The sequence below is a fragment of the Theileria equi genome, chromosome 3 (genome assembly GCF_000342415.1).
Source record: "Theileria equi strain WA chromosome 3, complete sequence".
Taxonomy (NCBI): Eukaryota; Apicomplexa; class Aconoidasida; order Piroplasmida; family Theileriidae; genus Theileria; species Theileria equi.
The window spans coordinates 1,084,260-1,111,079 of record NC_021367.1 but is presented as its reverse complement, the minus strand read 5'-3'; the positions used below and the strand labels follow the sequence as shown (position 1 = coordinate 1,111,079).

Genomic DNA, 26,820 nt, shown 5'->3' with positions numbered 1-26,820 from the left:
TCATTCTATAACCTCCTCCTTAACGTTTAATACCTCTTCGTAAACTTCCTCGCTAAATTCCCAGTCTGTTGGATTGTAATATTTGTCCCAACCAGTCTTAAATTCCTGATAGCGCTCTTGTGCCATGTACCATTGGAATACAGTATTCATTTGGGAGCGGAATGTGTCTAGATTATGCTTACGTTTCTGCATAAAGGCTTCCCTGTACTCATTTCTAGCCTTCTCATCTATTGCATCGTATTTCTTGGTATATTCTCTCAAATTCTTTTTAATCTTATCGATTTCCTGAGGTTTTAGTAGTGGAGGAGGATGTGGTCTAAATTCAAACAAGTAGAAGTTTTCCTTCTTAATCTTGTAGAGCAGTTTTCCTTGGAAAGTCCAGAGACAATATCCTGCTTCAGCTATATACCTGAATGTGTCCGATGTTGATCCGCCACCGTGTTGTGGCATTGGCACATTTGCACATGTTGCCAAGTATCTTCCACAACTGCTCCATCTTACTGTGTTCATCATAAAGTGCTCATCCTTGTAGAGGAGCTCAACCTTATCGTTATCATTTAGGGAGCAGAAAAAGAGCATACCCTCAGCACCAAAGCCAGCCAATACAAAGTAATTTCCGGCAGGGGACCATTGCATATGATTTAGTTGAGACGTTATGTCGAATGTTGTAATCCATACAGTGTCTCTAGTGGCTCCAACATCAGAAACTTTGTAGAAACGAATAGAATGACTGCGAGTTTCCTCATCCTTTACAATAAGAGCGAACCTTTTGCCTGAACATTCCTATAACATTTAATAATAAACAAACTTCCTCCTTCTTCCCAATGAAGCTGCTTAACAGTTACATCTTCAATCTGTATAGTGTCAACAGGTATATTTCTCTCCCTTAGACGGAAAATTTCAAGTTGGTTGAATTGTTTTCTGCCCTTCTTACCAGTCTTTTTAGAAATAGTTGTCTAAAATATTTGTAAGTTTAATGACAAGACAAACCCTAAGACAGAGACAGTCACCATTTGCTTGCCAGTGCATAGCAGAACCACAAACATTGTAAACATTCCTAGAGCTAAGTTCACGACGAGAAGGTATTTCCAAAAGAACGAGTCTCGCTAAATATTTAATTTATTGTTGTATGTAAAAAATGTCCTGTAGGGATCATAGACACATCCTTTTGGATGGCCAACATTACTACAGAGTATGTTATGGCAGATGGAATTGTAATACGAAGTGTTCGTACACACTCAAAAACCTGCCGATCACATATATAATACATACCTGGTGTATCCAATGAACCTGGTATAACAACAGATAAAATGTCATCTGCAGGTGACCAATCAAATTTTTCTGCGGCATATTTCAACGGAGCAGGTTTTCCGTTAGGTCCCTCAATAAGGGTCATATCAGGGAGTTGATACACCAAAATTTCACTACCATCACTAGTCTGATTCAACATTGCGATATACTTTCCATCATGATTCCATAAGAGATGTGGAAAGTCACCACCCTTTGGAGACATCAATGGTGTAGGGAAGCTGCGCAATAAATCTCCTGTTATAACTCTCCAAACGCAAATTGATTTCTCATGTTTATCTGCAGCCTTTAGACCATCCCAAGTAAGTAAATATTCTTCACCAGGTGAAAATTGTATGTGAGAAACATTTTTATGCTCATAACGAATCTTTAACTCGAAATTATTACCTCCGTATAAAGCTATACCAGGTCTCTTGTAAACAGCTAGGTATGATCCGCTTGGACTCCATTCTACTCTTAGATCCGTCCATATTCTTTTCCCCTCAGCTCTCTCCTTTGCACCGTCATATAACAGTGAAGGTTCTCTTTCCAATTGATCAAACCAGTGGATTTCGGTCTTATCTGCATATCTAATAACGAATTGATCTTTCATTCTGTCTCCATCCAACCACCAATCACGGACACCATCCCTCGTAAATCCAAATGTCTTTAGTGGAGGTATACATTTGTTTTCATCACTGACAATATAGTCGAAATTGTCCAATAAAGCCGCTTTGTAAGTATGCATAGGATCCAATTTGAAATTGTTTACATATTTTAGAGCTGCATTAGCCTCAAATGGCGTTGAAAATGTAAAAAAAGCTAGACCTCTGGTATGATTAGTATCATCCCTTGGAATCTCAACAGTGAAGTCAGGATTAATGTCGCAATCTAGGACAAGAATGTAACGTAAGCATGAAGACACAAACCTCTTTTTTCAAATTCTTTGGTTATAGTTTTTTTAACGATTTTCACCAATCTATCATATTTCTCTGGGCCCACTTGAGGGATTCCAAGAACTATAAGGTGTGATTAAAGAAATGACGTTACAAACCTATTAGAGTTCTTTGAAATGATGTATCTATAGTTATAGGAGCCTCATTTTCACTATAACGTCTGGTCTCTGATTCATCGAATTCGTCATCGTGATCAGAAATCCAGTCCATCAATCCAATCTCAATGTCATCTATATATTAGAGTTATATTACACGAACAAGCTACAAACCTTGGCTAAGATCGGAAGGTTCAATCTTTACCATCGTGATCAGATCCAACAGTGCAGTACTTTAAAATTTTAGAACATTGATGACTATTTAGGACAGCGTGCCATGTACAAATCGATAAATAGGTTTATACGAAGGTGATTGATAAATTTCCACCACATACATATAATATAAGTATGTGGAAGCGATAGAAAAATGTTTGGAAAGGTATCTCTGGATGTCGATTCTGTAACATGGGGAATTGGTTCTCTCCAACCTCAAGTACAAATGGGGAATCTAAGATAATGGACTATCATATGTTATCTATCCACCGTTATACTGTTGTGTAGATGGAGCATGTACGGGTTTCTAGTACTGTATCTATCCTTTTGTCCATGATTCCATATCTATGGTTCTTAGACGATATCGCACAAACCATAGACTGGAATCACTCTCTTTTGTGGACATATTCTCCTATTTACTGAATATTTATCGGTTGTAATATGAATTTAGTTCAGCTTTGAGTTGAAAACCAAATGTGTCCGATGGACATCTCATTTCACAATCATGGGAGTTCATTTTGCTTTTATTGTCTATAGACATCTTATTTGCTATATGAAAGTATCTATATATATATATAGTAATCATGATGCTTCTCATATTTACCACACTCTGCGTATACATACATCCATGTAGCTTATTTTATAATCCTCACCTTCCATTTCAACGTAATCTACAAGACGTGTTTTATATTAGTCATAAGTAGTTACAAACTCTGTTTGGTGTATCTTGTAGATTATCTATGGGTCTGTTTGTCGTCACCAAATTTATGGTTGGAGGTTTGGTCCCCTGTGTTAGTTTTTTATATCATACACATATTCACATTATTCAGTTGTCTATTCTGTTTTATCGCAATAGTATATTTTATAATGTTATTCTGATGGAATTTTAATTTCGTGTTCATCGTACAGTGCTGTAGTCATGTCTATGGAGATCTTAGGTTAACATTTATTCTTATATTCATCGGTTAGACATCATAATGCTAAATTGAAGGCTTATAACATTGGATTAAGGGTAATATGGTAGTTCACTCTAAATTCTTGCATTCGGGGTCACGCCAGTGGCTACCTAATATTAAGGTTAGCTCACACATTATAAAAATCACATAAATTAGAAACTATCAAAGTATAAGTTATCCGCTTGGGTTACAGCTACAGGAGCTAGTGGTTATCTAATGATTCTACCAGTCGTATCTTTGGATCTTGTAAACACATGTGGAGGATTATTCTTATGCAGTGCCGCTGCACATGCATTTAATCAAATTATAGAGCGAAAGAGTGATGCGTTAATGTTGCGTACTCGCACAAGGTATTTTAGTTTTCTTCCCTAACGTTAATACAGACCCTTGCCATCGAAGTTGCTTACACCCCTCCAGGCCGGATTAATTGGAATATCATCCACAACTTTGGGTGGCTCCCTCCTCTATATTGGTGGTGGAACAAATGCTGCTGCATTAGCTTTGGCGAATATAGGATTATACACACTTGCCTATACACCCTTGAAAAGTTAGGTTCCTCTATTAATTTATCCACTATTATAGAAAAAACCGAATGGAACACCCACGTGGGATCAATAGTTGGAGCTATTCCTCCATTAATAGGTTGTTTGGCCGCAGGAGTAAGTGTTTTATAGGTTTATTCAAATTACAGGGTAACTTGTCAACACCTGGACCATGGTTGTTGTTCGGACTAATGTATGCATGGCAAATTCCACATTTTTATTCTTTGGCATGGATGTATCGCAAGGACTATAAAAGTGCTAATTTTAAAATGTATGGTATCGATGATGATTCTGGAAAACGAATGGGATCAGCTTCCGTAAAGTGGATCATGTTCCTGTCAACTCTCCCACTGGTAAGTGTTAATCACTGTTATACATATTTTCAGCTTTATAATTTGGCCGGATTTGCGTCCCCTGAACTTTTGATTTTGTCCTCAATCCCCAACTTAGTAATAACACAAAAGGCTTTAAAATTGTACAAGAACCCTTCCCATGAAACAGCCAAAAATTTATACATACACTCTCTATGGTAAGTTAAAGTACTCTAAATACTTACTCTATAGGCACATATTGGTTTTGATGACCCTTACGTCATATTTTTCATACGAAAACACGGATAGATACGAGCGTATTTCGAATAAGAAGACTGAAGAGACAATACAATAATTTGTACCAGTTTCTAAAATTACTGTTGCATGTTTACTTCTTCTTTCCGGCGGAGCACTTGGCCTTGTCCTTACCACGAACCTTCTTTCTTCTGTTCTTAAGTTCCTTCTTGGCACGACGTCCCATCTTAGTTTCGACTTGTTCCAGACCCAATCTTACAAGACGATAGTGACGCTCATATCTCTTGAGAGAGGACATGTTATCATATATCAACCCAAATCCAGTGCTAATTCCGCCACCAAAGAGTGTCTTGAGGCCAAATAGAACGACTGTCTTTGAGTCTTTTATCTTGAATTGCTTAGCAATTCTTTCTTTAAGTTCTGTCTTAGAAACATTGCTACGACCTGGATGCAATATCTCAATGCAGAATTGTTTTCTACTCAAGAGAGGATTCGATATAAATTTCTTTACTCGAACAGTAAACTGATCGTTTGAAGACATCCTTACGCAATATATGTATGTCAAATACTCTGTTGCATCAATATGACAAAGATGGCAGTGACAAAATCCCCGACCTACAAGTAATTGGCTATTTACTATGTATGAACAAAATACATCGATTAATACCAGAGATAACCAAGACCAAGACAAAACATACGATAATTAACCATTAAAACAAGATAAATAAATCATACAATAGCCAGGATACTTAAAAACTTCGGTTATACCAAAGACACGGACAATGCGAACACGGAGTAGAACACTGAGACCAAATAAGACAGGCAACTAACCTTAATATAGTTTTTAAAATTAAGCAAAGGTGGTATTATTATATTAAAAAGTAAAACGAGTAAAGTGACCGCTACCGGATGGATTGGAACAACGATTCCAAAATGGGGTGTAAGCAACGAGCAGTGCTGATAGGAAGAAATGGTCAAGGCTGATAATACACACATTTCCTTTTGTCATTCCTAGTGACATTTTATATTATTGTGATCAAATGTTTATCTGGGGTTTCGGTTTTGTTCAGTCTAGCGTCCAATGATTCTGAGTATTAGACCCGTCTGGTCGTTATGATCAAAGACTAACTTGTACTATCAAGTAACGTTAGCTTTATAACATGAAACATATGATATCACAATGTCTCGCAAACTATCATTTCCAGACTAACTACGTATATATCATTATAGTACAATTAATGTAACACATGATTCTGCGGTTGCTTATCCTACGTTCCAGTTTTGTTTGGACCTGGTTGAGAAGCGGCCGGCTTTATCTTTGACGCTGGATGCTGACTTAATTCTTGCGGTACCACATTATCTGTTGAGATGAGTAGTTGCTTGAGGTCATAAAAAATTCCGGAATCATCTTCTGTAACTAGTGATATTGCTAAGCCTTTTAGTCCCGCACGCCCAGTACGTCCTGTATATAGAATATTCAGCACGGATATGATATTTACCTATTCGATGTGTATATGATTGTATATCCTTCGGCATATCGTAGTTTATAACTGCCTTAACGCCTTCAACATCCAATCCACGACCTGCCACATCAGTTGCCACAAGGATGTCGTAGTCTCCGGCCTTAAAACCTTCAAGTGCATCTTCTCTGCTATCCTGATGTTTCCCTCCATGTAATGATACAGCACGATAGTTCATCTTGTTCAACTGTTTCGCAATAACATCTGTTACTTTTTTTAAGTTTACAAATATGATAATTGGTGGTTCTAGGGTTTCTAATATGTCTTGAAGAGCCTTCTTCTTTTTCGTTTCAGAGACAAATTCTAGACGTTGTGTAATAGAACGCTTACCACCTCCAACATCACCAATCGATATAAACGCTGGTGCTCTCAAATACTTTCTTGTGAGTTTTTCAACTGCTGGTGGCATAGTGGCAGAGAACATATGGGTAATTCTGTAGCGTCTGTGTCCAGCTTTCATACTTAACTCTTGTTCAATAGCAGTATACTCATTATCATCTTTCAAATTAGTTGTTGGTATGCAGTCTAGTATATCATTCACAACTTCTTCAAAACCCATATCTATCATACGGTCGGCCTCATCTAATATAACGTAATTACACTGTGAAAGGACTGTATAAGCCCTGTCTAAACAATCTTTCACACGTCCAGGTGTCCCAATAACAACTTCAGCGCCCCTTCTTAATTCAAATGCTTGAACTTCTGCACTTCTTCCTCCGACTACTGCCACCGTTTTGCATTTACAAAATGCGGCAAATTTATTTGTTTCATCAAATATTTGTAAAGCAAGTTCTCTGGATGGCGCAAGAATAAGAGAATATGGTCCATCTTGACCAGTTTCATCATTTAGGGGTGGAAGTGATTTTACATAAGTCAGCATGGGTAGAACGAATGCTGCAGTCTTTCCGGATCCGGTTACTGCAATACCGATTAAATCTCTCATTTCTAGAGCTATAGGAATTGCTTGCATTTGAATAGGCGTCGGTTTACTGTATCCTGCCTTCTTTATGGCTTCCAATAATTCCCACGGTAATGGTGATTCAGCCCAAGTACGAATTGGCGGCGGAACTCTTCCACCTCTTATATAAATATCAAAATCTTCCCTGAAAATTCTCCAATCACGATCAGTCATATCTTCCCGTTTCTTTTGAGTCCAATGTGTATTTGCGATATTAGTATCTAGCTCGCTAGATTTTTTTGTTGAATATTGTATTTTTGAGATAGTTTCAGCCCACTCAGGGTGTGAAGATCTTCTTTTAAGTAATTCATCATAGAAACTATTTCTTTTTCTTTGTTCTCTTACATCTATTCCTGCTCTAAACCCTCTTCCAAATAACAATTGTGGCTCAGGACGATTTTGATAAATTGGATTATTGTCAAATCTGGTAGTATCTTCAGATTCATCCCATTCAAAATTGAATATCGTTTTAAATTTTTCTGAGGGTTTTTGAACCTTTTTTTTCTCCCTTTTTAGCCCTAAATAATATTCTCTAATCTGTTCTAATTCTTTCTCCACTAGCTTTGCTCTGGCATCTTTCTCAGGCAATTTAAGCATGTTTAAGAAGGCTAAATCACTATTCGAGACATTTAAGTCATTGTTTGAGCTTTCATTTGTTCTATTTTCCCTAGATTTATGATAATTTTCACTTGAACTCTGCTCAATTTCCTCTTCGGTTCTGCGTTCATGTTTTTTATGCTCCCTATTTCTTCCCTGTAAATAATTGAGTTGGATATTAAATTATGATCAAACCGATTGTTGTATGAATTCTCGTTTCCTTCGCTTCAATCTTTCTTCTGTACGGACACTGTCTAATTGTTCCCGTTTTGCAGCCTCCTCCAGGTTTTTTTGTCTTTGAGCCCTTGATATATATACAGCCTAAAAATTGCTTGAATGATCCAAATAACATACCTTGGCAGGTCCAGACGAGCTGCTATTCTTTGGAAGTAAATCTTCGACAGATATTATCCTTTGCTTTCTTTCACTTAGACTTATTCCACCTTTATTTGGAATGTCTTGCAATGAATGTTCATAATTTGTATTGCTGAGCTTAGACATTTTTATTTTGTTGAGAAATAAGTGTAAATTCAACAAAATAGAATCACTAACTAAGAAAATTTTGGCACATATTGCATCAAAGGAGCTAAAGCCTTAGAAAATGGGTAAACATTGTGTTTTAAAGAAGACAAAGTGAATACTTGATATATGTGGGTATGATATGGGTTTCCTTAGAATAGTTTTCTAATCAGAGGATTCATATCAGGTAAATAGGCTTTAAATACAATAAAAGGATCTATTCAATAAATTTGTATTATTCTTAGTTTATAGACCGATTTGTTGCTAATCTGTGATTGTACATGACTAATTGCTATCCTGGGTGTATACGTGGTCGTCATTTCAAGTGTTAGACTTCCATCATTCCAGGACTGATTCTCAATGTTTGCAATTGGTATATAACTGTTTTGATAAATTCCGATAATATAAGGTTGTTCTTAAGGATTAACATTCGGTATACACATCATGGGCATTGATACTATAACTGAAGAATGTGTAGAAGTTTGGAATGGGTTTTCTAAATCTCAGTTATTACGAATTGTCATGCAATTGTTATATGATCTAGGCTACAGGTATTCTTGTTTTATCAGATTATTGTATTTCCACATGTCCCCAAAAATATTTTATATGTAGAAAAACGTTGGAAATATTACAAGAAGAATCTTTATGTTTGTATCATATTCCAGAAGTGCAACAACTCGAGAAACAAATACTATTTGGTGACATATTTGAAGCAAAATTACTATTAAAGAAGCTCAATTTACAAGGCAACATACTAGAGGCATGCAAATTTTTGTCCTCGCAGCAGCTATTTCTTGAATTTTTATATAATGGTGATGCAGAAAATGCCCTTAAAATATTAAGAGGTACGGAAAATTTGAATGTTTTATACTTTTATAGATCACCTTGCCCCGGAGGCCTTCGATTCTGATTCCATTGAAAGAGTTCATCAATGCTCAACTTTGTTGGTTCTACCTTCAAGCTATATAGTAAGCGAAGGATTGGACTTAAAGTTTGAGGTATTAATAGTATAAATGTCATTGTACATCTTTCAGAGTTCTAGGGAAGCACTTTGGAATCACATTCAATTTCTTATTTCACCAGAACTTACAATTCCACCAAACCGCCTTTTGGTATGTTTATTCCGTATTAATTTGTAATTGTATAGACTTTGATAAGACAAGCATGTGAACTCCAAGAACTTCACTGTAAGAGTCACCTTGAAACAATTTCTGGAGAGCAAACCGTACCTTCCTTGTTGGTAGATCATAGATGTAAGGCATGGAATTTACCATCAGAGTGTATATCTCGTTTGGAGAAGCATACTGATGAAATTTGGGATATATCTATTTCACCAAATGGTCTTTATTTCGCTACAGCAAGTAAAGATGAAAGCGTAATATTGTGGTCTGCAAAATCCCCTTTCAACCTCATTCACCATTGGAAAGCTCATCAAAGTATAGTGAGTTGTTTGGCTTGGAGTAGCGATGGTAAATTTCTAGTATCTTGTGGAAATGATGGCCTAATTATTCTTTGGTCCCCAGGCTCAGATGAATCGGTACTAAAATTTGAGCCACATTCTGCAGTTGCAACATCTGTGGCATGGGTTCCAAATACTTGGAAGTTTTTGAGCTCTGGGATGGATAAATATTTAATGCTACATGAGATTGAGCAAATTACACGAGAAGATTTAAAGGACTCGGAAATAACCGATTGTATGAATTTTGGTCTACACAAAGATAAAGGTATCTCGGAAGGAAAATGTACATACAAGGGGAAAACTCTTCATAAGTGGTCATTTGAGAGTAGGATAAGAGCCTTGACCATAAATAAGGATGGGACCTTGGCTATTTTCGCTACAATCGATAGAGTTCTGAGGGTGTGGAACCTTATAGAGATGAAAGAAACAACATCTATACCTGAAAGTGCAGCTATAACAACCCTAACATGCAGTAAGTTGTTTAATCAGGTATTGGTCAGCGTAGCAGGAAACAGCCCAGTTATGAGACTTTGGGACATAGATGAGAAGAGAATAGTTCAAACGTATCGGGGTCATAGAGAGGATAGATATGTACTTAGATCTGCATTTGGTGGTCCTTCGGAATCATTCATCGTGAGTGGAAGTGAGGACGCCCAAATTTATATCTGGAATAAAATCTTTGGTACACTCCTATCGGTTATCGCAGCACACTCATCTACAGTCAATGCGGTCGCCTGGTCTCCTGAGTACCTCTTTAGCGTATCGGATGACAAAACTATAGCAGTATGGGTACCGACGTACAAAAATACCTAACATCTATATGTTTATTACAATTAACTCATCCACAAGTTGTGATTGATCATAGAGTTGTAGTGACTAGCTCCAAATAATGGAGAAGAGATAGAACATTCTGCATACACAGGCTCCAACCGATCTTCATTCGCTAAATATTTCGGAAATAACTGATCAGTGCCTAAGAGCGCATTGTCATATACTACGTTCACATCGGATTGATAATATTGAGGCACGATCATTGGCGATTGGGTGTGACTCCCTACTATTGTATATAAATTCGGACTGTTGACCGAATATACGTTGGCATTCCCCACAGGGTATAAGTTCTGGTCATCAATAGTGTACATGTTTGGGTTATTCACTGCATAAGCATTTCTGTTGTCAGAAGGTATATTCCTGCTATTTGCGGAATTGGCAATATTCCTGTCTTTAGAATCTGTATTGCGAGCAGTAGCATGAGATCCTTGATTATAGTCTACATTTTTGTTAGAATTGTCAGAACATGTATATTGTCTTTTAGTTATTTTGGCAGCGATACGTTTTCCAGAAGATGCCACCTTAAGTTCTTCCAAGTGTGGTTGTATTCTATCTAATAAAGCTGAAAGTTCATCAGATTGAGCAACGTTCAACACTCTTTGGATAACGTAGTTACCGAAGGGATCCAAAATCAATTCTTTGAGCACATCAAATGGTACATTTAGAAACTTAGAAATCAAAATACTCCTAACTTCAAGAGGACAAAATATTAAGCAACGCTCAACTACATTAGAACTAAATTTTTGTTTAGCAAATTCTGTGACATTATCTGCCAGAGCTACCACTATACGGCGATTAATTTCATCATCTTTCAATCGCAACACGTACTGGATAACATAATTACCGAATGCATCTTCTACCAAGTCCAATGTCTTTGAGGATATGGTATCAATCAACATATTTCTCTGCTGGGGATTAGCTGCATCAATACAGCGCTGCATCACACAGCACCCATGTCTATGTGTTGCTAGGTATACACAATTATCATTCATAGCCTTGTAAATGAACTCACAGTCCTCACTTTTCAAAGATATCAAACACTTTTGAATGACATGGTTACCGTTTAAATCGTTGACAAGATCAACAACAGCAGTACTCAATACGCTTGTCACAAATGATATATGTTCAGGCTCAGTTACGACCTCGATAAGTTTTTGTATGGCTCTAGTACCATGCATATTCAAACAAATTGAAAGGAAATCCTTCTCTACCCCCTTTATTATCCTGCCTAATTGTTCAGAACTACAAACTGTCATGAGTTTCTGGCATAAATAATTTCCAAATGGATCTGTCATTAGAACTACCAAATGATCAATGACCTCGTCTAGTATGGAAGCTATAAAATTTTCATCATTGTATTCCAATTGTCTTTGCAACATTCTACATCCCGTTTGATCTTGGGCAATGGTTAAAACATTTCCAAGAACTTGATAGTTAAAGAATGAATCCTTAATCCAATTATATCCTGGAATGCCTCCTAAACCACCTTTTTGATTATTTTTTGTTTTGCCATTGTTGGCCTTGGTCGGATATTGCTGTGGATTCTTACCATGTTGGCTTACTGGGGGACCCTTGGAATTCAGGGAACCCCTAGAATCATCAACCTCGGATCTTTTGCCTCTACGCCTAATTGCTGGCACTTTGAAGCGTAGTTCATGTTTCTTCTTAAGATTTCCATAGAAGGCAGCCGCATAAGGAGAGCCAGGTATGCTCAGTGGAGGTATAGAATCAATTATATATCCATCTGTCATTGCATCTACCAAGACATTTTCTTCCAAATTATAATATCCATCAGCTGAAACATTGCTTACTGCGGTGTTTTGTAATGTAGGACTGATAGCTACACCAACATCGTAGAATCTCTGAATCATCTGCTGGTCTAAATGGTTTAATTGAGTCAAATCAGGAACACTATCCACATCAAAGTTTGGGCATAGCCGCGGAGTCTCAATTTGCTTGAGCATAGATTCAGTTAGAGAATCCATGTTGTAACTAAGTGATATATTGTTGTACGATTGTGAGACATCATAAGTCGATTCAGAATAACGGGTTGAAAATGATTCTGATGTATTCACATCTACATTATGGGTATATTCTTTACCGGAATCAACCATAATAACATTGTTACATATCATATCCGTGTTATCCGCCAGAACATGAGAATCCGTATCGACTAATTCAGAATTAACATAATCAATGGTGTTTCCATACAACAATGAACCAAAATTAGGGCTTCCGCTAAAAAAAATAATGACAAAGCAGGAGATAACTTACAGTATAGGGTCAATTACAGCACTTTTCTCTGTGCCATAGTAGGATGAATAATTCATAAAATCAATCCGGTCAAATGAATTGAAGCTTAATTGGTCATATTTGTATCCTGAGGATGGGTATATTGTAAATAGAGTGGACTTACCATTTCCATCGAATACGCCATGCCGATCAACGTTGTAAGGGTTGTCACTGGACATTTTCGTATAATACCAATATTATACATGAAACACAGTGGTAAACAGTTTAAAACAAAAATTTTAAATATGATACAAACTTCTAAATTACAGTAGACGTATGTAATGGAAGGCTGTCAGATACAATACAGGATATTAAATTACAAATTTACTTGGGTAACCACATCTTAGAAACTAAATTATTTTAAATAGCGGCATCACTTAGAAATGATCGTATTAAATCATTCATTCCATTGAATGTAACGCATAACATGTGCATATGATACAGAAAATTTTAAAACAACACCAAAGCTTATTTAAATATGCGAAGTTTATCACATCAGAATATAAACTTTGGTGGAAGGAACGAACAATCAGTCGAGCCCTAGGTAATTTTAGATGAATGTGCCGGTATCATGGGGTTTAATTATATCCGTTTACATTCTACACCCTTTTGTGGGAAGACGTTCCCGGAATCTATTCTCAGGATTATGTGATTGATATTCTTAATAGTTCTCATATCCACCACCCATCTAAGACTTTCTAGTCCCACTTATTTTCGTTTTACATCCTACTTGCCTACAACGTAAGCGAGCCGATGATAATTTGTATGTCTATAACAATGTTTACAACTAAATGGGCTTCTTATCGCTTAATTATATTAGATACATAACTTTCTCCGTATGTTAACCCATTCCGTAGGCTTATGAGATAACCGAGCATATCTATAAGAATACTTCCCCACCGGTACTAGTCTTCCTCGCCTTTAAACATATCTACACATCCTTTCCATATTCAAGAGTTAGGTTCATGTCACTTTATAGTCATACGAGGCTCTGGATTATACTAACCGTGAACTCTAACCACTGGATTAGGAGTGACTCAGTGCTATGAGTTGTAGGGATAGGTCTGTAGGAACTGAACCTAAATTTATATTCTGTTTGACTAATTTCTTATGTGGATTACCCTGAATATGTATCTGAAGAGGGGATATTGGTCTGTCTAAAGCATTTTGTTTACGTATCTATTTTTTATTCATAATGTGATTTATTTTTCTTTTGCTTGCACCGTATTTTCATTTTACTAAAAAATTCAATAGATCTAAGACTTAGGTCGTGGCTCAGTATGAGCTTTTCTTGACAACCTGTTCCATAGTGACTATTTGCAATTTTTGTCTTTCCCAGTACCGGGGAATTATTTATTACACCCTAAATAGTAATTAAAGCTATAGAGATTGTCATGGAACATCAGCATTTTGAAATTGAGGACATTATACGCCGCATTCCAGATGCTAGTTTTGTTGTAATCGATTGTGGTATGTCTTTCTGTTTTAGTACATGACTATCATATATTGTAGAATTTAGTGGCATTAGCCAGAAATCTAAAAGTATTAGAACAATCGATGACTATTTATTAGCTCTAAAGGCTGATGTTGAAGATTTTGCAATATGTTGGTTTTTATTGTTCTACAGCGAATAATATTATTCAGTACAAATCGGTTTTTGCCTCGGTGTATATTCACAAGCCCCTCAGGGCAACAAATGGCTCTTGTATCCATATAACTTTTATACCTTTTCATCCGAGGTAACGACTATCTTCATTAGTTATACCCGATTTTAGATATTGGACAGTCTTTTGATGAATGATACTATAAAATGGCTGAGATCAAATGGGTTCAGCTTTGATCGTTGGATTGATGAAGGGTAAATCTCTATTTGTATCCAAAACAAACTGCATACAGTATTGATTTCCGAAGGCTGGCAGATGTCAGATACGAGGATCCCTGCGAACATCCTTCTAAAGCTTCTAGACCAATAAAGGGGCATGGAAAATTTCAAAGGAAAAATGGTATACATCATATAATAGAGGAGCTAATCGAACAGAAGAAGCCCCTAGTATTCCATAATGGAATGTTGGATATCTTGCATATTTATGATAAGTTTATCGGAAAATTACCAGAAAGCTCCGTTGAAATATCCAAAGAATTGGTGAGGCTGTTCCGAGGAGGGATTTTTGATACAAAATTTTTCGCACGGTATCTTCACGAGAACTTTGGTTACAACAAATTACGCAATACTACGTTACCAACATTACACAGCGCTCTTAATGGATTTCATAACATGAAGGAACTGACGGATATTCCTGAAGAAAGAGCACATTTTAACTACATTGACAAAGAAACAGGTAATATCAATGAAAAATTTTTTCATGAAGCTGGTTTTGATGCGACTATCGCTGCTATGGTTTGATTGCTATCGTCTATGGATATTTTCCTACAGGTATTTTGCGCCGAAATACAAATATTGGCGAAACATGATGAAGTAGACGTATTATCATTGCTAAGTGCCCACATCAATAAAAGGTTTGTTCATCAATGTTCAGTACAGACAAATCACGTAGTATACCTCACGGGAAACACCTAGGGAACGTTATAAACTGCTATAATGTTCATGATCCGATTGATCGTTCTTTTTATAATTTTAAGGAACACGCACAAGGTGAAAAATAAATACATGAGCGTGTATAAATCTGGTCCGTTCTTCAAATACGAAAATAGTCCGAAATTTTTGGACATGATACCATCCAAAGGATAAGTATGCTCTGCGTGCAATTGACGTACGAAAGAGTGTGACCAAATATATGTATATTAACTTAATAATCTTGTGAATGGTTATATGTGAATGTATTTATGCATCGTGATGATTAGATAATATGCTTTGTGGCTTCTGCGTCTTCACCACATGAAATGTGTACGATGACTTTCGTCTAATTTCTAAGTCGTTTAAACTCTGCTAAAGTCTATTGTTCATTATTTTAATTTCGACATGTAGTTGTGGAACTTTTTAAATTTTTAGTATGGTTTTTTGGTGTAGTAGTATTATTTAAACATTTTAGATCTAATTAATGGAGCAGTACATTCATAGTAGTTACCCTAAGTTACATGGCGCAAATATTTGGAATGTATAATTCAGGTAATGCAGCTACGTTCCGAGATCCTACCTGGACTGGGCAAAGCACGGTGAGAAGATATTGTATTGAGCCTACTTCGACAATTAGACAGATACAATCGGATCCTCTTGTACAGGTAAGGTTCTTAGATGTATACATACATAATTCAAACAAAATTGTAGGAAAATAGTGATGTACTAAAGTTATATGTAGTATCAAGATGTAATTATTCATCTTATGACAAATCATTTTTGATCCCACAACCGCTTTCTTATCTTTCAGAAACGGATGCTATATTGAATACTAATGAAAATGTTGTAAACGATATATTTGATGATGGTGTATCATCTTCTGATGACGATTTATTCAACAACGTTGCTTTGGACAAGCAAACGACAAATACACACCATTCCGTGGTGGATGAAAATGATTTTTCTGGTATAGATTCGCCTGAAAGCTTATTAGGAACGTTGGAATCTAATGAAAATATAAGAGAGCTTAAGCTTTCAGATCAATCATACGACAATATCTTTGATCCTGGACCATTCTCCGATGATTTTGAAGATGACAATTTAGAAGATATAGTTCATACATCTTTAAAACCAAGAGAGTCAGAAAAACTTGGAATTAGCGATAGAAAAAAATCAACTAGAGAAAGTAAAGCTGAAAATAAAGCTACCCGTAATCATACAACTTCACCAGATTCAAGTGAAAAACCGATACATAATGCCATAGAAACCTCAAAACTCAACCTACACTCTATAAGTGGTGGTAAACTATCGCAAACACCGTTCAGAAACACATTCAAACTTACTAGTGGTGGGACTGGTGCCTACGAAATATCTAAGCATTTTAAAAAGTCAAAATCGCAATCTTCAAAATTAAATACAAATGATAGTTTTCAATCTATTGCGAACTCTAACGATATTTTGTATAAAAATATATCAAATTCCGATAGAACAAGAGAAAATGAGTTTAAACATGATGATTATCATGATATAAATGACTTTGAAAGTGATGGTGACTATGATCCTGTACGGATACCTCCATCCATAGCAAACATGGGAAAGAAAATTTCAAAGATTAAGAAAAATGTTAGCAGTGCTGATCTTTTGAATACCTGGTACTTAACGCACGAATCACACTCTAAATTTGATATAAATTGGAAAGATTTTAAGGAATATAGCAACATGCAGCATAACACCCGCTATCCAAAAAGGACAAGATTGCCACCAGTTTGTCATTGGGACGCTTCCAATGGTTCCAAAAATACTGTTTGTATTTATAAAACTAAGGAATCCGATAGACCTCTCTATGAATCAATCCCGGAAGTTTCTCTTGTTATTAGTGAGGGAAATGGGAACATGAAAATGCAAATTGTGGAAGAAAGTCGTACTCCAGAGTATACAAACAAAAATCAGATGGGCAAAGCTCTACCAATTACCGACTATAGTGAAAAGCTAAGGCAAAATTTGAAACGAGGTGTCTCCTCAAACAGAAGGGTCGAAGATACTGTGTTAGGCAATATTAGGAAACGGTCCAAGAAACTAAGAAAGGTACACAAGCCCGATTTGTCCGTTGATGAGGCCCTAGATATCTTAAAGAATGCACCAGATGACCATTCCAAGAATGGTAAATATCGCACTGATAAAACTCATTTACTTCAAGAAGAGATGAGAAATATGAATAATTTAAAGCCAAATAAGGCGAAAGAGGCTCCAATCAGAACAACAGACTCAATAAATGTCTTGGATGCTGACTCAACGACGGAGTACGACGGGCAGCTAATTTCATATAAATCAATATACAAACCGGATGATGTAGAAGCTCAAATTCATGACGGGAACATATTCAAACTTATGATAATGGCCCAATTCCGCACATCAATAATAGTAATACCAGGCGGAAATTCTGTGAATTTTGGAAACGTCAATTCGAATCTGATCTTCGGCTACCTATTTTCTGGTGAAAATATAAAGATCAAAGGATTGGAATCTTATAATATAGTTAATGAAAAGGATTTCTTTTATTTACCAATGTATAATGAGTGGTCCATAGAAAATAATAGTAAAACACATGACGCTGTTATGTTTCTATCGTTTGTTAATGTTTAACTTGTTAATCTTGTATGCCTATTTATTATATTATTATAATTGTTGTTTACCTTGCTTTGAGAAGGATATATGACAAATTCTACCGGATCTCTGAAATAATCATGGGTAGTATATAGGGAAAGTACCTCTCTTTTAGATTTTATTACCTTTATCATGATCCTTGTATGTTGCTCTTTCTTTTTCAACGGTAACACGTATATCTAAACAGAGAATTAAGCATAATAAACTTCTTACCTTTGTATCAATAGATGAATGCCATTTTTGAGAAAGTTTTGAAAATGCTGGGTTGTCTGATTCGATATATGGATCATAAGAAGCTGAGTTAGATGATAAAAGTGCTGTCTGAAAGTTTGAAATCAAAATGGAACAATTCGAATTAGTACACAAATTTCTTAGTTTTATCGCCAACAAAGCACTACTGCACTTTGTAGATTTCGCGTCCATATTATCAAATAGTGAACTTAAGCCTTGTATTTGTAATAAGGTTAAATCTTGTCGGTCCTTTGACTTGAACAAATCCAAAGATTTTCCACCGGAAAACCTTCCTTCTAAGAGATCATCTAATACTTTCGACAAGTGTATATCTGACAAGCAATTAATTATGTAGATTCTCCGTAAGACATTGAAGATGGAATCATCTATATGCTTATCCGTTTCCTTTTTTTCTAAGAAACCGCGGCATATTTGATAAAGTTCGTATTCATTTGGAGAACCATTTGTTGAGATAATTAATGCCTCAAAATTCTGATTATTATACAGATGATCTATAGTGATGTGTGTTAACAGCTCCCCTATACTCAAGTGGTCAAATCCAACTAGTTCTACAATTTCCTGAGTCCTTAATCCACCTCCAAGTGAAGAATTTAAAGCGCGAGAACTAGTAGGAAATGTTCTCTTCTCTTGTAACTTTAGCAAAGAATCTCTACTGTAATCATCAATAATTGAAACAACATGAGAACAAGAGATTTTTAACTCCTCGCTAATAAGTGGAGATAGTATAACCATCAAGTATATTGTATCTACTAAGGGATAGCTATGTGTGGACCAACGCAGACGTGGACCGTAAAAGTTATCTGTTGAATAGACTCGTGGGAAAATGCATATATTATACTCAAATATTAAACAGTAGAAATAAGAAGTAAAATTAACTGGAACTTTATTCGTTAGACAACCTGCGATCTGAAGAATCCGAACTGAACATTAGCAAGTCAAAAGGTCTTTCATGTCCCAAATTTATAGCTCACATAAAGTTCGTAAGAACTAATTATTAATGTAGAACAGTTTAGATGTATATGTATGTTGCGAGTACTGGACACAGAGCTTGCCTAGTAAACGGAGATCATGAGTGATTCTACCCTCATAAAACACAAAGGCCCAGAATATTTGAATAAATTTCCTAAAATATGATTAATTGGCGAGTAATATGAGTCTTACGTATAGCTGGCTCCCTGCATCTTGGGTTTGACGTACCCAGGGGATTAGGGGTGATATTCCTATTTTCTGGAACTTTTACTGAAATTTCTGACGAATTCTATTTAATCACATATATAGGATGAAAATGAACACAAATATCTATCATCTTCCATTTATTATTACGAATCAACTCTATTTCTTGTCTAGAAATATTCTATTATACAATTTAAATTAATTTTACCAAATGAGCGGCTTATTCGGTCAGTTTCTATTAAAAAGAGACAGTATATCAGCCAAATTCCGCACTAATCGGTCTGAAAATGACTCTACTACTAACAATGATCAAGTAATAAGGTACGTTGCACATATATAGGAATCCTGATAAATGTACAGGAAACTCCAAAGTCTCACATCAGATCTTCCGATATGTGAAGACAATCTTTCCTGTTTTGCTGATTTACTTATAAATCAGTTTGTCTGGAAATGTGTTACCCCCGAAGAAATAGAAAAGTGTAAAAACATAGTTTTAGATTTGGTAACCATAGATGGAAATGCCATAAATTATCTTCTGAAACGTTTTATAAGCCAATTTCGTACAGATAACCGCGAATATTTGAAAGTGGATATTTGTTCAAGAACATTTGAAAGTATTTTTTTATTGAAAAAACACATTAGAGACATTTTGACTGAAAGCCAGGATGATATAAATTTACAAGGAGAAAATTATGATCTTTTATTGGAACTGTTGAAATATCATCCCCGTGGAATTGAACTGCATAAAAATGTGGTGTCTATTTTTCCATCCACTCATAGGAATCCTAAATTTAACGGATTGAGGTGCTTCTTCTACCGTAATAAAGATGGATTTTGCGAATTTTTTAGCTACGCAAGATGCTCTGATAATGTGAAAACTAGAGGTGAAATATTTAGGGAACACATTTGTAACATTATAATTGAAATCTATAAGCTATCCCCCGTAATATTGAGTATAATCACAGATTTGCTTGAAACATACTTCCCTCATCATAATATTTCCATTGAACATCATGTATCTTTTACAAAAGCGATATTGTATATAGCTAGACATATAGAACCAGCGCGTCCAATATTTTATCGGTTAATTATTAATAAGCTTACTATAATAGACGCTCAGATTAAACTAGCTAATCCAAATTCTGTCGACGTTGAAAAAACTGAAAGTGTGATATCCCAGAAATTAAAAGAGTACTATAACAAACTCAATAAAGGTGATGGTAATTTTCAGGAAATTAATGAAAAACTTAGGAATCCAAATTGGTTCAAAGATATGTATGAAAAACTACGGACCGAAGAAGATACTGATGACATGTCTCAAAAATTGGATGTTCTTATGGGCATAATGTTTGAGGAACTACAAGTAATATTAAAAGCGAATATAGACAAACCTGCATCATTAACATCTAGGAGTATGGAATCTTCCAGCAACTGCGATGACAGCTGTAGTAGTGAAAGCGATTTTGATGACCTTACCGATAGAAATCTCTCTACACCAAGATCCTGCAATATTAAAAATGAATTCGTAAAATCTGAGGTTAATACAAACAGTTCTAGTTCAATTAGAGGAGCAATTTATAAGTCTAGTATCATCAAGGCTGATTCTGATGTAAAACATGTTAAAAATGAAATTTTTGAAAATGGTGCGGATATAAGATCCTGTACAAGTAGTTCTAGTTCCAGTTCTGTTAAATATTCAGTTTCTGATATCATAGTTATTGAACTTATTGATACATTTGAAGATATAATTTTGCCAACTTACAATTGCAAGTATGTACAATTTCTTTATTTTTTTATATTTTCATTCAACGCACAATGGTTTAAAACATTTTTGGAGCGTTTGTTTACAATAGTATTCGATAACAATCAGCATGTTGTGAAGAGAAGAACAGCCGCATCATATATTTCATCATTGATATGCAGATCAAAGTATGTAAACCCTAAATTTGTTTGCGGTACAGTTAATTATTTTTTTGCACTACTTTCTCTCTTTGATCATTTATTGCTAAAATCTTATGATTCCTCTAGTTCTGTGAAAAGTGATTCGATAGCAGGAAGCTCAGTTGGCGATTTATCTTCTAGGCGCAAAAATAAGTATGGAGATTACGGTGTTAAATCATCTTCAAAGCTGAGCTTATTTTACTCAATCTTCCAGAATATACTCTACATTTATTGTTACCATGCAGATATTCTGGCTGTTTCGCCATCTTGTTTATCTTTCGTACAAAATTCTGAGAAGGGCTTAATCGCTTATTTAGATTCTTCACTCTCTCCGTTAATGTATTGTAAAGAATCTATCATAACAGAGGCGATAAATGCTACCAAAAACTTCCCAAATCTTACAAAACTGCATGATTGCTTGATGAATTTTAAGAAGTTAGCTATTTCATCATTGGAATACGAAGATATAAATTGGCTCTATTACAGCCCTATAAATGCATTTTTCCCTTTCGACCCTTACCTTTTGCACCATTCCAGTTACTATATTCGTGATAAGTATAGGCACAAGTTAGTGAACGAAAGTAGTGACTTGCCTAGGGACTCGGTCAAGTGTGAGGTGGATATAAAGATAAAGAAGGAAATAGTGGAATCACCTGTTTGTGATCAGGGTAATGATGTATATTCCACAAACAGCACTCAACCGACTGAATCGTATCATGTTCCAACGCAATCTCTGGTCAATAAGGTCGTAGATGCTATAAAGGATGATCGTGAAATCGTTGGTGATGAACTGAAAAATGTTAACAAACAAGTTGATGATTCCATTGGATTCACATCGATTCCAAGAGTAATTAAGGCACGCTTGGATCAGGATAAAAGAGCTTTAGCAACAAATACAATATCGGAAATCGAAGCGGATTATGATTTTTGGGGCTATGATGTAAAACACAACTTTCAAATTGATGACCCAAAGAGTTTGAAAAAGACAAAGAGGAAAAGAATTGGATCAACTGAAGGCTTTAAAAAGGAAGAACACATTTTAACAAATTTTGAAAATCCAGATTTAAATAACAGAACCCAACACATAATTTTAGGTATAGATCAGTTGGATGATTTTGAGCTGTCGCTTTCGAGTTCAATATTTTTAAAACCGAGAAAAAATAATCGCTCAAGTATGTTAGACCTACTTACTTCTTCTGCAGCTTACAAGTCTGCATTTGTGAACTCGGAAAAGGCAAAAAAAAGTAAGAATAACAGAAACAAATCTTGAATTTATCAAGTTGTATTATAGTTCATTTATGTAAAACGTTAGAAGGTATGGCTAGTTTTCTAGGTTTTTATATTCGGAATAATCCATCTGAATCTTTTTGGATTGATAACGTGTTACCTGGATAGGGTATTGTGCTGTAAGCAAACATACTTTTAATGACGCCAACAAATCATCCGTAATAGAAAAACGGTAACCACTTTTCCTTATCTATGCGGTTTTTATGTAATAGGTAACAACAAACAAGTTGGTTTATTGCAGTGCTTTTGCTCATGTTATGTTCTAGTGCAACTTCCGGTAGATAAGTGGCCGAATACCTATTTCCAATTCTTGTCTGGCAAAGTAAGATACCGTTTCTTATTATAAACAAAGTTTACTATGATACCGTGAGTGCCTATCGTCCAATCTTCACAGCCATTACAATCCTTTTAAAAAAGTGAATTACGGTGGACTAAATTACCTCATATGAGTGCAAGATAGAAACCTTGCATATAAGGGATTCCAACTCATGTGAACTGATTGGAGCGAATCTATCATCGTTAAATGCACTCATGTATGCATAACGTCCTGTGCTAAATGTAGAAACGAGAAATCAAAATACTTAGGTGTTCTATCTTTACAGGCTCTAGCGTACCTATGCAACCTCTCAAATCTTCATCCAACCTATAAAATCGTTAGGGATATTGAAACTTATCAAACCCATCATTGGACTTAGTCATCCAGGTTACAAAAAGAGGACAAGTTATGTCATTAGAAATTAACTTGTTTAGGCTATCGCGAGAGTTTGGATTGGCATTCTGTATGATAAAATAAAGATATTTGGCAAACATCGAACGTTTAAGGCTTCTTCCAAGACATCAAAGCAAACTGCGCAGATAGAGCTGTCAACATCGTTGATAAGTTCATCAATAGCAGAAACCATTATGAAATATTAGCTTTTATTTAAATACGACATAGCAATAGTAACTGGCGAATGATCGTCCAAGTTTGTATACTACTTTAATTAGGCAGATAGGACGTATAACAATCCAAAAGGTTATAATATACTATACATAAATTTACGAAAATAAGGGCGATTATATGACATAGTAAGAGAGAAGCTTGATACAGTACAACAGTATCAACCCGGACTATAGTGTATACATAATAAAATCTATAGACAGCATATATACAGGGAAACGATATATAAAGTGTAAAAAGTAATTGGTGCGTGTAAATTTCGTTTTACCCGTTGTCTCAGGGGATTAAGTGTGGTTCCACTGATCAATTCACAAAACACACCGATGTACACAATAATTTTTCTTTAAATATATGATACATTTATAATATTGAGTTGTGTTTGTTGTATATCTACAAATACAGATATATTAAAGCAAAGGTCTGGTTTGTGCAATGTCAATTTGACAAGTCCTCTACTCTTAATTGGCAATTCTCACTCGATCCGAGTTTATTGAGTGATACACATGAAATTTAGATGCATAAGTAAACCAAATGCAAAGGAAGTGGTGTATATATGAGAATTGATATTAAAAGTTTCCCTTATTAAAGGATAAACTTATACTACGTGACTATTGGCTATTGTTTTACTTTAAGTTCGGGTTTATGATGAAGTATGGGCTTTAATACTAAGTTTTTAATAATTATGAACGCTCTATATGTACACCATCATTCCATCCGTATGGTCTCTCAGTGATTTCAGACGCTATTTGTTTGGCTAATGATTGAAATTGGACCCACTATTTTCTAGGAAACAAAGATGGAGCCTGCAGACTCTTCCCATCCAACAAGGGAAAGGTTGGCTAATTGTAAGAAGTTTGTTAATTATCCCCTTATTTTATTACTTTGTCGTATTATATTGTCCATAAGTCAACTATCTGTGGCTCTGTACGTATGGAGTATCTTTAGAACTTTATCGCGACTTGAGTCTGGTGGCAAATATGATTTGGATCTCGCAACAGTTACAGAATCCAATGTTGATGTAACATGGGTACCTACAATAGAAAGAGACGATACTAAATCAGAATTGTATGGAATGAATAAATATTTTAATTTGTTTATGATTCGGCTATTGCATTATTTCCATGGCAAGGTATTAGATTTCTTGCTTTGTCCTTCAATAATCGTATTTATATTAATGACAATACAGTCAATTTCGGATATTATCCAGTGGTACAAATCCAGGTTGGGAAGATCTCATCTATCAAAATCAAACATAAAATTTCGAAGTATATTATACTTTGGAGCATCGGTAGCCATAATACTGCAGTATATCTTTGTTATATTCTATAGTGAAAACATTTGTCGTACGGAAATGTTATATCCGTTTCTTTTTTGGAAAAAGAACGGTACACTTACTAGAAGCGAATTATTGGCAACAGGAAGTTGTAAGTTAGGGAAAAGGCTTATTCTCTCCATAATTCTAACCTCTCTATCCCTTGTCCCAGACACATTTTTATTGATCTTGGGAGTATTACCAACTTTTAGAACATTTGCTATAATCCATGGTTTAAAGTTTTTTGGCTCCATAATTATTCTTGGATTTATAATTATAACATTCAATCTAAAGAAGTATATTAATATAGCACAAAACCCTAATATATTGGACAACTCAGAAAATGTGATTAACAACGTATCCAAAGATGGTATAAAAACACTTTATAAACAACTACGGTATAAATACAATTTAAGTCCCATTAATAACTATAGTGATATGATAAACTATCGCGTGTCAAAAACGGTAACACGATTAAGTTCACCTACAGGTATAGATGATAAAGTTTTGAGTTTATTTAAATTAAGTGAAACGGATTTTGATGCAAATATGCACTTATCATATTTTATATTCACCAGGAATATACACAAGCAAACACTGCAAACAATAAAGTCGTTTATTTATTCGGGATTATATGTTGTGGTTGTTAGTTTTGTAGATGCAGTTGTTGGATTACTTTTGCTAATAAAACAACAACGGTTTCTCGTCCCTGTTCTTGGTTTCGTTAATTTTGTGTCTTGGATTGCTCAGATTTTTCATACGATAATGGTTCAATTCCCTATATATAATTCAAGATTCTTTTGTGAAATAAAAGAATATACACCTACTACACGTCATATTTCATTCGAAACGGTTACTATCTGCAACTGGATTTGCGAAATGATCACGCTGTTTCAAACATATAGGGGAGTCGCCATTGTTTTGGCTTCTCTATCTTTTATAAGTATGATAAATCTAGGAATATTGTATAAGTGATTAATAATGACTTTATGTATTATCTTAAAAAAATTGCGTCACTTTACTCCAAAGATAAAATATTATTTGTCTTAAACTTGTCATGCTCCTCATTTTGCGATTTATGTATGAAAGATTATACATTATTGAGACCCAATCTCTGAGTTCTTCATAGACGAACAAGTCTCCCTTGTAGCTATAGAGTGGATGAATGTGAGTGAGAAACACGAACCATGTTGCATTCGGCAGACTTATGTCATCAGATCGGCTTGTGAAAAGGAGATATTTCAATACCCGTCTAAGTAGTGATTTAACAGGCATGTAATTCCTTTGGATGATATGGCTTGAAATGTAGGCAACCGTTGGTACAGTCTTTATGTTATATTCATGGCAGAGCTCAAATTTTTTGGTTGCACCCTGACAATTAAATTTGACAAAATTAATAGCTTTGTTTTCAGATCCGCATTGCTGAGCTAATGTATTGTAAATATTCATAAAATTCCTGTGATAATATGGCATTTAGGCAAACATTTAATCTTACCTGCAGTTACTATTCAAGGTTATATAAAATAAAACTACATGATCTACATGTGGAATTTCTTTGAATAGATTGCTAATATCATTAGTTGAAAGATCTTTGATGTGTGATTCCGATAATGTAGGTAAATCAACGTTCAATCGATCATCTCCTCTGTCTGCATCTTGAAACTTTTTCAGGCAATGCACATTCCTTCCGATATAAGTGGCTATATTTGAAATAATATAACAATGTAAACATATAATTGTTCTTGCAATCGTAAATTAGACATTTATGAAATATCTTGAGATTCCAACATACCGATGCTCAACGTAGAAATAAAATAAATTAAAGGAATCATTTTAAAAGCTGCGATATAAATTACATTGAAAATAACCCTTGAAGGAAAACGCA

The 26,820-nt window shown here is 35.2% G+C and overlaps 13 protein-coding genes across 13 annotated transcripts, besides 1 other annotated feature; 6 read left to right on the top strand and 7 right to left on the bottom strand.

The window, feature by feature from the left end:
• Positions 1-2,546, bottom strand: BEWA_005330 (eukaryotic translation initiation factor, putative; the record flags this gene model as incomplete). Its single annotated transcript, XM_004830734.1, has 7 exons — positions 1-773; positions 809-956; positions 991-1,106; positions 1,273-2,178; positions 2,217-2,306; positions 2,342-2,473; positions 2,513-2,546. 7 exons carry the CDS (start codon positions 2,544-2,546, stop codon positions 1-3), a joined length of 2,199 nt encoding a protein of 732 aa, XP_004830791.1.
• Positions 2,547-3,568: 1,022 nt separating this feature from the next.
• Positions 3,569-4,715, top strand: BEWA_005320 (prenyltransferase, putative; the record flags this gene model as incomplete). Its single annotated transcript, XM_004830733.1, has 7 exons — positions 3,569-3,628; positions 3,664-3,857; positions 3,891-4,054; positions 4,090-4,166; positions 4,199-4,402; positions 4,436-4,578; positions 4,613-4,715. 7 exons carry the CDS (start codon positions 3,569-3,571, stop codon positions 4,713-4,715), a joined length of 945 nt encoding a protein of 314 aa, XP_004830790.1.
• BEWA_005310 (40S ribosomal protein S24, putative) lies at positions 4,705-5,491 on the bottom strand. The gene is made up of 2 exons (XM_004830732.1): positions 5,447-5,491; positions 4,705-5,230 (listed from the first exon to the last, which is right to left on the bottom strand). Exon 2 carries the CDS (start codon positions 5,154-5,156, stop codon positions 4,749-4,751), a length of 408 nt encoding a protein of 135 aa, XP_004830789.1. The 5' UTR covers positions 5,157-5,230; positions 5,447-5,491; the 3' UTR covers positions 4,705-4,748.
• A 392-nt stretch (positions 5,492-5,883) lies between these two features.
• On the bottom strand, positions 5,884-8,191 carry BEWA_005300 (DEAD box ATP-dependent RNA helicase family member protein; the record flags this gene model as incomplete). Its single annotated transcript, XM_004830731.1, has 4 exons — positions 5,884-6,077; positions 6,115-7,846; positions 7,886-8,011; positions 8,045-8,191. 4 exons carry the CDS (start codon positions 8,189-8,191, stop codon positions 5,884-5,886), a joined length of 2,199 nt encoding a protein of 732 aa, XP_004830788.1.
• A 462-nt stretch (positions 8,192-8,653) lies between these two features.
• On the top strand, positions 8,654-10,481 carry BEWA_005290 (WD-repeat domain-containing protein; the record flags this gene model as incomplete). The annotated part of the gene is made up of 5 exons (XM_004830730.1): positions 8,654-8,760; positions 8,822-9,054; positions 9,089-9,207; positions 9,244-9,321; positions 9,357-10,481. The coding sequence occupies 5 exons, from the start codon at positions 8,654-8,656 to the stop codon at positions 10,479-10,481; spliced, it is 1,662 nt and encodes a 553-aa protein (XP_004830787.1).
• Positions 10,482-10,491: 10 nt separating this feature from the next.
• On the bottom strand, positions 10,492-12,970 carry BEWA_005280 (pumilio-family RNA binding repeat domain-containing protein; the record flags this gene model as incomplete). The annotated part of the gene is made up of 3 exons (XM_004830729.1): positions 10,492-12,737; positions 12,774-12,879; positions 12,916-12,970. 3 exons carry the CDS (start codon positions 12,968-12,970, stop codon positions 10,502-10,504), a joined length of 2,397 nt encoding a protein of 798 aa, XP_004830786.1. The 3' UTR covers positions 10,492-10,501.
• A 908-nt stretch (positions 12,971-13,878) lies between these two features.
• On the top strand, positions 13,879-15,570 carry BEWA_005270 (hypothetical protein). Its single transcript, XM_004830728.1, has 6 exons — positions 13,879-14,261; positions 14,304-14,396; positions 14,436-14,530; positions 14,567-14,649; positions 14,688-15,308; positions 15,347-15,570. Exons 1-5 carry the CDS (start codon positions 14,186-14,188, stop codon positions 15,193-15,195), a joined length of 855 nt encoding a protein of 284 aa, XP_004830785.1. The 5' UTR covers positions 13,879-14,185; the 3' UTR covers positions 15,196-15,308; positions 15,347-15,570.
• Positions 15,571-15,905: 335 nt separating this feature from the next.
• On the top strand, positions 15,906-18,009 carry BEWA_005260 (hypothetical protein; the record flags this gene model as incomplete). Its single annotated transcript, XM_004830727.1, has 2 exons — positions 15,906-16,031; positions 16,078-18,009. 2 exons carry the CDS (start codon positions 15,906-15,908, stop codon positions 18,007-18,009), a joined length of 2,058 nt encoding a protein of 685 aa, XP_004830784.1.
• Positions 17,975-19,032, bottom strand: BEWA_005250 (hypothetical protein). The gene is made up of 4 exons (XM_004830726.1): positions 18,244-19,032; positions 18,135-18,209; positions 18,060-18,099; positions 17,975-18,027 (listed from the first exon to the last, which is right to left on the bottom strand). The coding sequence occupies exons 1-4, from the start codon at positions 19,012-19,014 to the stop codon at positions 18,014-18,016; spliced, it is 900 nt and encodes a 299-aa protein (XP_004830783.1). The 5' UTR covers positions 19,015-19,032; the 3' UTR covers positions 17,975-18,013.
• Positions 18,029-18,050: a sequence feature (AT_rich).
• A 775-nt stretch (positions 19,033-19,807) lies between the features above and the next one.
• BEWA_005240 (hypothetical protein) lies at positions 19,808-22,666 on the top strand (the record flags this gene model as incomplete). Its single annotated transcript, XM_004830725.1, has 1 exon — positions 19,808-22,666. One exon carries the CDS (start codon positions 19,808-19,810, stop codon positions 22,664-22,666), a length of 2,859 nt encoding a protein of 952 aa, XP_004830782.1.
• A 51-nt stretch (positions 22,667-22,717) lies between these two features.
• On the bottom strand, positions 22,718-23,857 carry BEWA_005230 (AMMECR1 domain-containing protein; the record flags this gene model as incomplete). The annotated part of the gene is made up of 8 exons (XM_004830724.1): positions 23,499-23,857; positions 23,363-23,460; positions 23,265-23,326; positions 23,124-23,230; positions 23,015-23,088; positions 22,908-22,980; positions 22,817-22,873; positions 22,718-22,783 (listed from the first exon to the last, which is right to left on the bottom strand). The coding sequence occupies exons 1-8, from the start codon at positions 23,583-23,585 to the stop codon at positions 22,718-22,720; spliced, it is 624 nt and encodes a 207-aa protein (XP_004830781.1). The 5' UTR covers positions 23,586-23,857.
• Positions 23,858-24,419: 562 nt separating this feature from the next.
• On the top strand, positions 24,420-25,910 carry BEWA_005220 (hypothetical protein; the record flags this gene model as incomplete). Its single annotated transcript, XM_004830723.1, has 1 exon — positions 24,420-25,910. One exon carries the CDS (start codon positions 24,420-24,422, stop codon positions 25,908-25,910), a length of 1,491 nt encoding a protein of 496 aa, XP_004830780.1.
• BEWA_005210 (hypothetical protein) lies at positions 25,911-26,804 on the bottom strand. Its single transcript, XM_004830722.1, has 4 exons — positions 26,728-26,804; positions 26,431-26,635; positions 26,122-26,391; positions 25,911-26,085 (listed from the first exon to the last, which is right to left on the bottom strand). The coding sequence occupies exons 1-4, from the start codon at positions 26,765-26,767 to the stop codon at positions 25,935-25,937; spliced, it is 666 nt and encodes a 221-aa protein (XP_004830779.1). The 5' UTR covers positions 26,768-26,804; the 3' UTR covers positions 25,911-25,934.
• Between the last annotated feature and the right edge of the window lie 16 nt (positions 26,805-26,820).